Source organism: Phyllopteryx taeniolatus, chromosome 20 (genome assembly GCF_024500385.1).
Source record: "Phyllopteryx taeniolatus isolate TA_2022b chromosome 20, UOR_Ptae_1.2, whole genome shotgun sequence".
NCBI classification, from domain to species: Eukaryota; Metazoa; Chordata; class Actinopteri; order Syngnathiformes; family Syngnathidae; genus Phyllopteryx; species Phyllopteryx taeniolatus.
Window position 1 is genome coordinate 4,118,850 of NC_084521.1, and position 11,770 is coordinate 4,130,619.

Consider the following 11,770-nt stretch of genomic DNA (forward strand, 5'->3'; position numbering starts at 1 on the left):
TGTTTTCTTCGGGGGAAAAAAATATATTTTTTTTGTTAACATTACAACTTTTTTCTCAAAAGCAGGCAATTTTCGAATTAGTATGGCATATCTTGGTCGACATGGTAGTTGTGTTTGATTGGCGATCCTTGTAAAAATGTCTCCCCTTTAAGGGGGTCCCTGCTCCCCAAAAACTCTGCCCACCCCTGCTCTAACGGGTCAACCGATCCCCAGGAAGCCGCTGGGATTCCCGGGAGCCAACGAGATGGCGGCGAGGCCGATGGACATGAGAGAGCCCCAATCAGATCCCACGCTCGGATCCAAGTAGGACCCTTGTTCTGCTGCATGTCCCGTTTTCTCCTTACCGGCCTGAGAACCCCTCTAAACCCCAAACCCTGAAAAAAAAAACACCACCACCGCCTTCCCGAATGATAGGATCCTAGCTGTAGTGGTGCATGCTTTGGACTTGGAGCATGGCATGATGAGAAAAGATTTCGAATAGGACCCAACCCTGTTTTTTTTTTAATGTTAAAATGTCATTTTAATGCTTTTTTCTTTTTTTTTTCCTTTGCCACGCTCCCGAGACGGCCAAACCACACCCTTAAGCAGCCATCTTGTCTCCCCATTTGGCATGCTTTATGGAACGGCGTTTGAGCATTTATACGATCTCCTACTCGTTCGCTGAATTATGAATGAAAACGAGTACGCCGTGAATAAATGCTCAAACGGCTTCACATAATGCTAATGATAATGGACTGCTAACAATATGCATAACCATTTACTAATATAATCAAAACAAGTATTTAATCCACCATCGCTCTTAACTATTAACTACTAAAAGTTGGTTTTTCTTTCAACATAAACGCAAAAGGGATGAAACTAACCCGATTTATGGTCTTTCTATACAGTTAAACTTCTTTTTGCAAACCACTTGCATGAGTTAAACAGAATAATACGTAGAAATGTGGCTGAATGTAAGGCTTTTTCTTCCTTTCCAGCGACTATAAGCGCAAGAAAAACACGGCCTGGAATCTGTGAAAACACACACACGCGCGCACAGACACACACACACACACAGACATACATGTAAAAATGTTGAGAAAAGACCTTAAACTTGGGCTGGGTAAAGTATTATTGCCTGCAGGCCACATAATATTTGTTTTATTATTCTTTTTTTCCATAAAGTTTGTTACTTACAATTATTTTTTTTCTTTATTCAAGTGGCTGAATAATTTTTGTGTTAATAATAAAATAAACAATTTTACATTCCATTCAAACTATCAATTTTATTAAAGAATTGGTTTATTAATTATAATTCAATTAACTCTTCTGTTTCTTAGACCAAACTGTCACAGTCCATATGCATAGTCTTCATTCAATTAAAAAAATGAGAATTAAATATTATTTTCACATGAAAATGGGCTACAGCAACACTAAAATACGCTAAAGACACATTTTTTATTTGTTTTTGTTAATGCATTAATGAATTTATTTAAAAAAATTAAATTGGTTAATTAAAATGTGTTTATTAATATTTCATATATTTCAGATTTCAAGTTTATTTTCTCATTTAATAATATGTTCATTGGATTAGTTGTAAAAATATTAGTAAAATCATTGTTAAATATTTAAATAGTTCAATATTTGGTTGATTAATTATAATTCACTCAAATTTCTAGTTTTATGTCACTATTATTCTTATTATTTTTCAATATTTTAAATACACGAAACTTCATCTCCAAGCGAACTGGTCTCTTCTGACCATGTTTGCAAACTCAAGCGTGGCCCACCTGAGCCTTACACAAACCCTGTTGCGATACAAATTGTGCCAAGTGTGTCCATGGATGTGGCCACTTTTTGGGCTCTCAAAGGCGTTTTCTCTCCAGGTGGACTGCTGCGTTTATTTGGGAGCGCGCACACAAACGCACACAGCTGGGACGCTGGATGTGGCCCAGCATTTCAGCAGATGGGCCGGGCACTACGCTATCAGTCACCATAGTAACATGCTCCCCTTTTTTCCTCCTCTTTCTCTCCCGTCTTCTTTCTCTCCCTCTCTCCAGCGCAAAGAGGAGGAAAATGGCAGACAAGATTCTTCCGCAAAGGGTAAGGCTACATTCTTTTCTTTCCTGTCTTTTCTTTTCTTTTTTGGGGGGGGGGGGGGGGGGGGGGCGGATGTGCAAAAGAAAAAGATCCCGCTCGGTTTTGATGTCTGGCGAGGTGCGTGGCGGGTGGGAGGGGCGCGCTCGTTGGGATGTTTCTTTTTTTTAGGGGGGTTCGTGAGGGCTTTTTCGTTAATTTAAATGGGAAGAGGCGGATGGAAACCAGGAGATGCACGATGGTGGTGGAGGTGCTGGCGCAGGTCAGAGACGGGGAATGTGTGCAGATAAACGAGGAATGAGGGACAACAATGAAAGCGGCCATTTAGAGGAAGGTGGGGGGGCAAGGGGTGGGTGTCTAGGTGTGCGTGTATGTGAGCGCAAGCTCTCAAGAATCCTCATCGATAGCAAAATGTACGCTATCTCATTTTCACGGATACAGATTCCAATATTTTTATTAATATTAGTAAACATATCGATATCTATACGTATACGATACTAGTACCAAAACCTATTTGATATCAGTAGCAAAACCTAGTGTCAAACTGATATACAACTATAGACATTGATACTGTTGCCGATACTGATATGCAGTAGCTCGACTTTCCAATATTGATACCTGCTGATATCGATACACATACCACCAATATTAATACCGATTTCTGTACCAGTACAGATATCGATATTGATGTGGCTACTGATATTTTTCAATGATGAAGGCAGATGCTTCATAAAATGGCTGAAACTGAATGAATTTTCCTGAGCAATTCTGTGAATTGTTCTTTCCATTTGGATCCCTTCCTCAGATCCGTGAGCTGGTCCCCGAGTCTCAGGCCTACATGGACCTGCTGGCCTTCGAGCGCAAGCTGGACCAGACCATCATGCGTAAGCGGGTGGACATCCAGGAGGCGCTCAAGAGGCCCATGAAGGTAAGACCGTAACGCTGGCTCTTGTTTTCTTCGAGAACGTGTGATTAACAGCGCCCCCTGTGCGATGTTCGCGGGTGTCAGCAGCAGAAGCGTAAACTGAGGCTGTACATCTCCAACACCTTCAACCCGGCGCGGCCCGACGCCGACGACTCGGACGGCAGCATCGCGTCGTGGGAGCTGCGTGTGGAGGGAAAGCTGCTGGACGACGTGAGTAAGGCCGCAAATATGCACGCCGCGGCCCCGGAGGAGGAAGTGGTCCTCGGGAAACATCCTGCGGTCCACTAACTTCGCTATTAACGGGCCTCACGCACAATTTTCTCTCATCATTTTCCTTTACGTGAAGCATTAATAAGAGGGGGGAAAAAAAGGCTTTGTGAGACTCACAGGCAAAGCTGTTCTTGTCATTAGCATAAGACAGTGTTCCGAGCGAAGCAGGCTTTGGGACCCTGTGCAAACTGCTAAAAAACAGATGCCACCTTAGAAAATGATGTAAAATAATCATAATAATAACATGGAGAAACTGAGCTGATGCTGTTCTTGCCATTAGTGTAAGGGAGCGTCCTGGAAAGCAATATGAGGGAGGCAGAGTTATTCAACATGCGCATATTACTGAAAATCTGAGAAAAGAATGTACAGCGGTGCCTGGAGATAGAACTTTTTCAAGATATGAGCCATCATTCGGACCATTTTTTGCTTTGACTTTGACCTCACGAGTTCAAAACAACCAAACGAGATTGTCTTAAGAATGGCCCGCTCGTTGAATGCTAACATTTATAGGGAGAAGCCATTGACATGCTATCGGTTAGCATCCATGCGGCAGTTTTAAAACCCTTTCAGCAACAGATACTTCAATACAAACGGTGGAGCAACGCATGTAGACAGATAATATAACAATACTCAAAGACATATATTCTTTATCCTCTATGAAGAATGACTAATATTATTACAGCATCTTACTGAGTCACAGTAGTAGTAGAAGTAATATTCTTCTTCGTTTGTTTCTGCATGACCGTATTATACTGCCTCCTGGTGGCCAAGGTTGGCACACTAGAAGGAGCAGCACAATGAATTGGATTGCAACATTAAATCGTGACGCACAAACGATTTCAATTCTTTACATTCAGTATAATTTTATGAAGTACAATATGGTAGAATGATATTTTTCATGATTAAAAACCACAAACAGAAGTGGTTGCAAGGGCAGATTGATGGCATTTCCATTCATTTCAAGGAGGAAAGATCATTTGAGATCTTTTTTTGAGTTACGAGCATGGTCACGGAACAAATTCAACTTGTATCTCAAGGCACTACTGTAGTGTACAATTTTAAAAAGAACAGTTAAAAGACCAATTGTTGTGTTTTTATGCATACGTGTGTTCTTTAGCCCGGCAAGCAGAAGAAGAAGTTCTCGTCGTTTTTCAAGAGTCTGGTGATCGAACTGGACAAAGACCTCTACGGACCCGACAACCACCTGGTGGAGGTGGGTTGCCAATCGATTCCTTGAGGGGGCGCGAATTGACATGACATGCATTAAACAATGAGAAAACCAATTCCCGAAGCAATTTTTAACAATTTAGTCGCTCGTCGCTGCCCTGTGCAGCCCCGCCAGAAACTGTTGCAACTGTTGTAAAGGTTTTATCTGATGGCAAAACCTCCAACTAACCTTCAACTTGCAAAGCAATTGCAGACTTTTAATTTGTAGTTGTTCTTTCGGCAGCATGAAAAGAAGAAAAAAAAAAAGAAAGTAGCCTGCTTGTAATGTCTTCAAGTGTCACAAGGGGGAGCCAAACAAAAGCGTTCTGGTTTTGTGCTTTTCAGTGGCACCGCACGGCCACCACCCAGGAGACGGACGGCTTCCAGGTGAAGCGTCCGGGAGACGTGAGCGTGCGCTGTACGCTGCTGCTGATGCTGGACTACCAGGTGACGAGCATCATGGCAGTGCTTCCTGTCCTCAAGTATTCTCTGTATTTGACCTTATGTCATTAGCTAATTTTGCTTTTTTTTTTCGGAGTCGAGCCAACACAAGCTAGCTGTTGGTCGAAAAACAAAACGGTGTGCCAAGTTATCCGCCCCACCAAAAAAAAAAAAAAAAAATAAAATAACATTTTTTTTACTTTTATGTATTTTTTTTTTCAACCATTCCCGCCGTTTTTCGCTGGTTTTGTGCTCTGGACAAACCAATCTTTTTTTTTTTTTTTTTTTGCGCCATCTTGTGTCAAGGAGCTCTGTTGAAGTGAGTTGAGGAGTTTCATTTAATCAGAAAATAGTGCTTTGCTGCCGTCTTGTGGTATCTATCGGTAGTCTTAAACCTTTTTTGGGAATTGCTCAATCCCTAGCCCGAGGGGGCATTGACAGGGGTGGTCTCCTCTCTGTCTGTCCCTCTCTGTCGTCAGCCCCCCCAGTTCAAGCTGGACCCCCGTTTGGCGCGCCTGCTGGGCATCCACACGCAGACGCGCTCGTGCATCATCCAGGCGCTGTGGCAGTACGTCAAGACCAACAAGCTGCAGGACTCCCACGACAAAGAGTACATCAACTGTGACAAGTACTTCCAGCAGGTACGCAGCCAACCCATCACGTCGTCTACATCCGGGTTTCTCAAACTCGGGGGTCCACACAACCATCGGTGGTTTCATCTACCTGCCGTGGTAGTTATGTTTAATTGGCGTTAGGCTTATTAGAAAATGTCTCCCGTGGACCGGCGTGACGTCATCTTGAAATGATTTCAGATCTTTGACTGCCCGCGGCTCAAGTTCTCCGAGATCCCCCAGCGCCTCACCAACCTCCTGCTGCCCCCCGACCCCATCGTCATCAACCACGTCATCAGGTACCGGCGAGACCCGTCCACCTTCCGTCGGGACCAACTTCATCGTCGTGCTGCTGTAGAAACAGGAAGTAGAAAGATGGTTTCAAATAGGAACAATTAGAGAAGTCTTTCCAAAATATGTTTTATCTGCTCACATTTGACTTTTGAATTTTACCAATGACACACTTCCTTTAACAAAAAAATAAAATAAAATTAAGAATTGGCTACAATCAACAGAATTGGGTTCCTGCCTAAACGGTTTGCTTTAGAAACGGGAAGTAAACTAATTATTTAGTACAGGAAAATTTGGAACTAAAAAAGCTGATGAATGTAAATATTTAATATAGCTACAACACTGACGAAGCAAGTTTCTGCAGCACAAACAGAAATGTACAAGTAGTTGGTTACACGAACAATTTGAGCTAAAACATTGTTTTTAACAAAGTACTATAAATGTTTTTCACATTTGGCCAACCAGCAGAGGGCCAAATCTGGTTGCTGCCTCAACGGGTTGCTGTAGAACTCCATACAGGAAGGAAACTTTTCACACCCTTGATTTATTGTTTCATTATACAACAAAAAATGTCCAAAAAAGACAAACTAGTATTTGACGCCTTCTAAAATGAAGCGTCTGCCTGTTTTTTTGTTTTGTTTTTGTTTTTCCCCAGCGTGGACCCCAACGACCAGAAGAAGACGGCGTGCTACGACATCGACGTGGAGGTGGAGGACCCCCTGAAGAGCCAGATGAGCAGCTTCCTGCTGTCCACCGCCAACCAGCAGGAAATCGCCACGCTGGACAACAAGGTGAGGACGGCGCCTGGCCGCCGGGCAAACGGCCCAACTGATGCCGCTTCGTTTTCCTCTCTCAAGATCCACGAGACCATCGAGTCCATCAACCAGCTGAAGATCCAGAGGGACTTCATGCTGAGTTTCTCGCGGGATCCCAAAGGCTACATCCAGGACTGGCTCAAGTCCCAGAGCAGAGACCTCAAGGTTCCCCTTTTGGACTATTTATATACTCTTTAATAGTCCCGTTGAGTACGTCCTCCATTCCACACAGCTGTCGCATCACTGGGGAAAGGAATTTGCGTAGAAGTTGCGTTTAATTGTTGGAATGTACAATGTGAGACTTGACGTTAGAATGCTTTGAACCGGGCAAGGAAGGAGCTGAATTGTTCATGTCGGAATTTTACCGTGAAAATTTAGCATTTGGGGGAACGTGAGCAGTAGTTCCCAAAATATCCCAAATGAGCTGAATTGTTTAAAGTTTGAACGGTTTAAATTGGTCATGAAATATGGATGTAGGAGGTAAATATGTATTGTATCTTTTAGTTTGGGGATTTGCTTGTGAACATTTGAGGAATCAACAAATTCCCGAATGAGCAGCTGAACATTTTGAAGTAGAGGGAAATATGCAAAAATGTCTTCATCTGGGAATTTTAGTCTCCAAATTTGTGAATTTAGGGGATGTAAAAAAATTGTTTCACATGTATATTTTGATGTTGTAATGGTATGAATTGGTCAAGAAATGTGTGCGAATCTCTTAATTGGGAATTTTGTTGTGAAAAGAGTGGAAATTTGGGAATGTGGAAAATGGTGTTCTGAATAGTTTGAATTTGGATTGGTTGTTTTTTTTTTTGGGCAAAACTGGGAACGATTAATAGCATTGCAAGTTCAATTCCGGCATTCAACATTTCAACAACGGAAAGAATTCCACGACATTTCATTTGAGCATTCACGCGCACTTTCTCCGCAAATCGGATTTGAGTCATGCGAGATGTTGCCATTTTTGGGGCTGATTTGTTTTGTTGCAGCTGATGACGGACGTGGTGGGGAACCCCGAGGAGGAGCGCCGGGCGGCCTTCTACCACGAGCCCTGGTCCCAGGAGGCCGTCAGCCGCTACTTCTACTGTAAGGTGAGCAAACAAAAAAAAATCATCATTTCTTTTTTGATTTTGATTTTATACAGCTCTATTGAAAGGTGAGCAACCTCCTCTCCTCTCATTTCTTTCATGTTTTTATTTTTTTATACTAAGATGCAAAACCTTACCGTTGCATTGATGTTTTTAATTAATTATTTTGGTATGATGTTTACGATAAGTAAGCCTTTTTGATCATTTTCAAAATACTTCCACTGTAAGATAAGATCATTCTTTCATTATCCCCAGAGAGCAAATTCAGGGTGAGCAAAGGCAGGCAAACCTCCCCCCTGTCTTTTATATATTTTTTTGAAATATTGTAATTATTATTATTTCTTTTAATATATCTTTTTTTTTTTTTTTTTTTGTACTTCCACCAGATCCAGCAGAGGAGACAGGAGCTGGAGCAAGCCTTGGCGGTCCGCAACACCTAAACAAAGACCCCCCCCCCCTGCAGTCAGTCACGTGTGTGTCTTTATGTGTGTATCTTCATGTGTGTGTCCGCATTCTTGGAGTCGAAAGCGAAGACCTCCGCCAAGGTCAGAACGTTAGGTACACCAGCACTGAATCATGCTGAGTCGCTAATATTTTGTCCCAATGTCATGTAGCTAAATAACCAAAATATTAGGAACACCTCTCAGTGTGACGTCATCTTATTGTGCGTAATCTTTGTAAAGTGACCTAATGAAGTGCAACAATTTCACACACACACACACACAAAATGTGGAAATTGTCTCGCGCTCCCAAAAAAACTAAACAAAAAAAAATTCCTGGAACTCTGTCAAGTCGTTTTCGCTAAAAGTGAAATGTCCTTGGCGGAGGTAAAATGAAGCCGTGAGACCACAATGAGGTTTTTGTACGTTCTTTGACACAAGTTCAAACTCATCACATGAAGAATTCAGTTCATCAAAAGGGAATAGAATACAACAAGTGAGCTTTTTCTTTGCGTATTTGAAATATAAGGGTACAATATATGCCTGTGTGTGCGTGTTACATATTAATCACACCAGCAAAGTTACTGGTTGCAGCTATCACACACACACACTTTATTTTAGCTCTTCCGAAATCAATCATCACACTTCCGAAGTGTCGCGTTTAAGTATTGTCGTCGCAAACATGAAGTCACCCGTCAGTGTTATGCAAATCAGTTGAAGTATGGATCGTCGTCGACCAATCACGAGGTGGCGAGCGCGCCCGCCGGCTGCCGTTGCGTCACCGTGGTGTTACCAAAGTCATCGCTCACGCAGAAATGGACAAACACAAGCCCCAATGACAATTGATGAAATGCGAACATGCTAACTGTCGCGATGCTAACATGTAGCAAGATGGAACCTGAGTATTGTGTGTGCGTGTGTGTGTGTGTGAATTTTGGATTATCAAGAGATGTGAATGTAAATACGTTTATCGTTTGTCGTCATCACGTCTGACAGTTCTTTGAAATGTAAAATGGTGGGACGCCAGACGCTCCAGACGTCCCCACCTTTTTCCATGAACTCACCTTTCACCTTTTGTGTGTGTGTGTTTTTTTTAATTTTTTTTAAGAAGGAAGACACTTGACTTGTATGTAAATGTGGTTGTGTCCCACGGAGGTTTGGTGTTTGAATGCGGCAGACGTTTTCCTTTTTTTGCACTGTGCTGTAAATTGTCCTCCTCCTCCTCTTCATTGTCATCACGGGCGACACATACGTCACACACACTCTTCTTCACCTTGGCCTATGCATGCTCCGTGGATCAAACACTAGCTGTAAATATTTAGATACAATACATGCATACAGTATGTACGGTTTGCTTGCTTGGTCAACATGTACCAAGGAGTACTATAGGGCCACGCCAAAAAGAAAATTATAGTATGAGAATAAAGTCGTGTTTTGTTTAGGTTTTTTTTATTTAAAAAAAAAAAAATAATGTTTTTTTCTAGGAAAAAAAAACATGTAATATGACAGGAATAAATTTGGAATTCTTTCGAGACTAAAATCATATCCCCCCCCCCCCCCCAAACAAAATCTTTATTTTCGAGAACAAAGTCGTATCTTAGAAAAAGGCGAAATACGAAAAAAAAATAGTTGAAATTCTTTTGGAAATAAAATTGCCTTTTCTAGAATAAAGTGCAAGTTTCAAAGAATGAAGTTGTGCTTTTTAAAGAAAACGTGATAATCTTCAATTAGATTGTTTCACAAATAATATTGGATTATTAATTATTTCAACAAAAAAAATGCATAATATTTCAGGAATGAAGTTATATTTTTCAAGAAAAAAAAGTGGTTATTTATGAGAGTATAGTGGTACTTTTTCAGGAAAAAGTTTCAATCTTACAGGAATAAAGTTGCATTTTTCTGAGAGTAAATTCACATTTTTCTGGGGGGGGAAAGGTGAAGAAGTAGATTTTTTTCAAGAAAAAAAACCCCTATTCTTATAAGAATAATGTAATTTTTCAAGAACAAAGTCGTAATCTTACACAAAATAATGATCAAGGTGTGTGTTTTTTCTAGAAAAAAAAAAAGCAAGGCAAGATTAAAGCCCAAGAATTTCTATAAAAAAAAGGCCTAATCTCGCAACAATTATACTGTACGTTTCAAGAAAAGAAATATGAATCTTATGGTAATTAAGTTAGTTGCATTTTCTGAAAATAAAGTTGTGTTATTTTCACACAAAAAAAGGTATAATGTTATGAGAATGCAGTCAGATTTTTTTTTCTAGAAAAAAAACCAAATTTTATGAGTGACGCACTTTTAAAAAAAAAAAGTAATTTTGTGGGGGAAAAATATTGCATTTTCTGAGAATAAAAGTTTTCCTTTTTTCAAGAAAAAAAGGCATCATATTACAAGAATAATCAGTCTTTCAATAAATAAATAAAAAGCCTATAATATTACGAGAATAAAGTTGTATTTTTTTCAAGAATTAAGTTTTTTCTCAGGAAATATAAACTTAGTATTATGAGAAAACAGTTGATTTTTTTCCCCAGGAAAATCTTGTGTTAAGTCATATATATACTGTATATCTTTTTTTTTTTTTACATATCTTGAAAAATTCAACTTCGTTCCTATGGGATTAAGTGTACATCTTTATGAATTACAATTACAACTTTGTATGTTCTAAAATACACTACTTATAACGTTTTTTCTTGAAAATGTACAACTTCTCACAACCTTACAACCTTTCTTCTTCTAAAAAAAAAAAAAAAAGGACTTTACACTGGTGCTATAATTTCTTTTCTTTTCAGTGTGGCCCTAACTCTTTGTAAAGAAAAATAATAATAATAATTTTAAAATGCCTTCTGTACTTTTTTTGCCAAAAAATAATCCAAGCTGATAACCTGAGCTACCAGCAAAGCAGTCTAACTGTGTTTTCTTACTTAGGACAAGTTAGAGGAGAAGCATTAATAATTAACCATTCGTCGTCTTGTAGCTCCTTTTCTGTTCTCGTCGTCTTACAGCTGCTGACTCATTAGCGCCCTCTTGTGGTGTAGGGAAGACTCGCACCGTCTCTTCACGAAATGTTCTCAAACACGTCCGCTCGCTTCCTTTGCATGTTTTTCTTTTTTCTAAGCGAGGCTGCTCCTCATTTGTGTTGAACACAAAAAACAAAAATGGATGATTTTGAGACTAAAAAAAAAAAAAAAAAAAAAGAGGAGCAAAAGGGACAACAGCTGTGACTTTGTGTGACGGACTGGATGTAAATAAAGAAGCGCTTGCCAAAGTTTGTAAATGCCACAACACGTCTTTAGTGTTTTGTGTGTGTGCGTATTTTAATATATACAACGTATAGCCGTGTCCCAAATTGGGACAAGCCTTCAAATGGTCAAAAGCTTGATCCTGGAATTATCACTAGACAGATTGTCATTAAAAAAAAACAACAACCAAGTAATGACTGACAATGCTGAACTGAATTTATAACGGAGTCCAATCCTTGACTACGCCATTGTTTAAAAACAGCCTCCAAATGGTCCAAAGTTTGAAACTGGAATTGTTACTAGACGGATCGTCATTTCAAAACAAACCAGCTAATGCTGCATTGAATTTAGAACTGTGTCCAATTCATGAGTTC

At 40.2% G+C, this 11,770-nt stretch overlaps 1 protein-coding gene across 5 annotated transcripts in view; it reads left to right on the forward strand.

Annotated features, from left to right (window-relative positions):
• The window catches only part of smarcd3b (SWI/SNF related, matrix associated, actin dependent regulator of chromatin, subfamily d, member 3b), a 29,970-nt gene extending 18,529 nt beyond the window's left edge, over nt 1-11,441 (forward strand). For 2 of the 5 annotated variants that reach the window (XM_061757605.1, XM_061757603.1), the window contains exons 3-14: nt 214-303; nt 2,040-2,082; nt 2,882-3,004; nt 3,086-3,211; nt 4,389-4,484; nt 4,823-4,924; nt 5,398-5,559; nt 5,731-5,828; nt 6,476-6,611; nt 6,678-6,800; nt 7,622-7,723; nt 8,107-11,441. In XM_061757605.1, coding sequence (XP_061613589.1) covers nt 214-303; nt 2,040-2,082; nt 2,882-3,004; nt 3,086-3,211; nt 4,389-4,484; nt 4,823-4,924; nt 5,398-5,559; nt 5,731-5,828; nt 6,476-6,611; nt 6,678-6,800; nt 7,622-7,723; nt 8,107-8,160 — 1,255 coding nt within the window. In that variant the 3' untranslated portion in view covers nt 8,161-11,441. The remainder of the gene's footprint in view (nt 1-213; nt 304-2,039; nt 2,083-2,881; nt 3,005-3,085; nt 3,212-4,388; nt 4,485-4,822; nt 4,925-5,397; nt 5,560-5,730; nt 5,829-6,475; nt 6,612-6,677; nt 6,801-7,621; nt 7,724-8,106) is intronic. The other 3 variants (XM_061757604.1, XM_061757608.1, XM_061757607.1) reach the window with 3 other exon arrangements.
• Nucleotides 11,442-11,770: the final 329 nt, after the last annotated feature.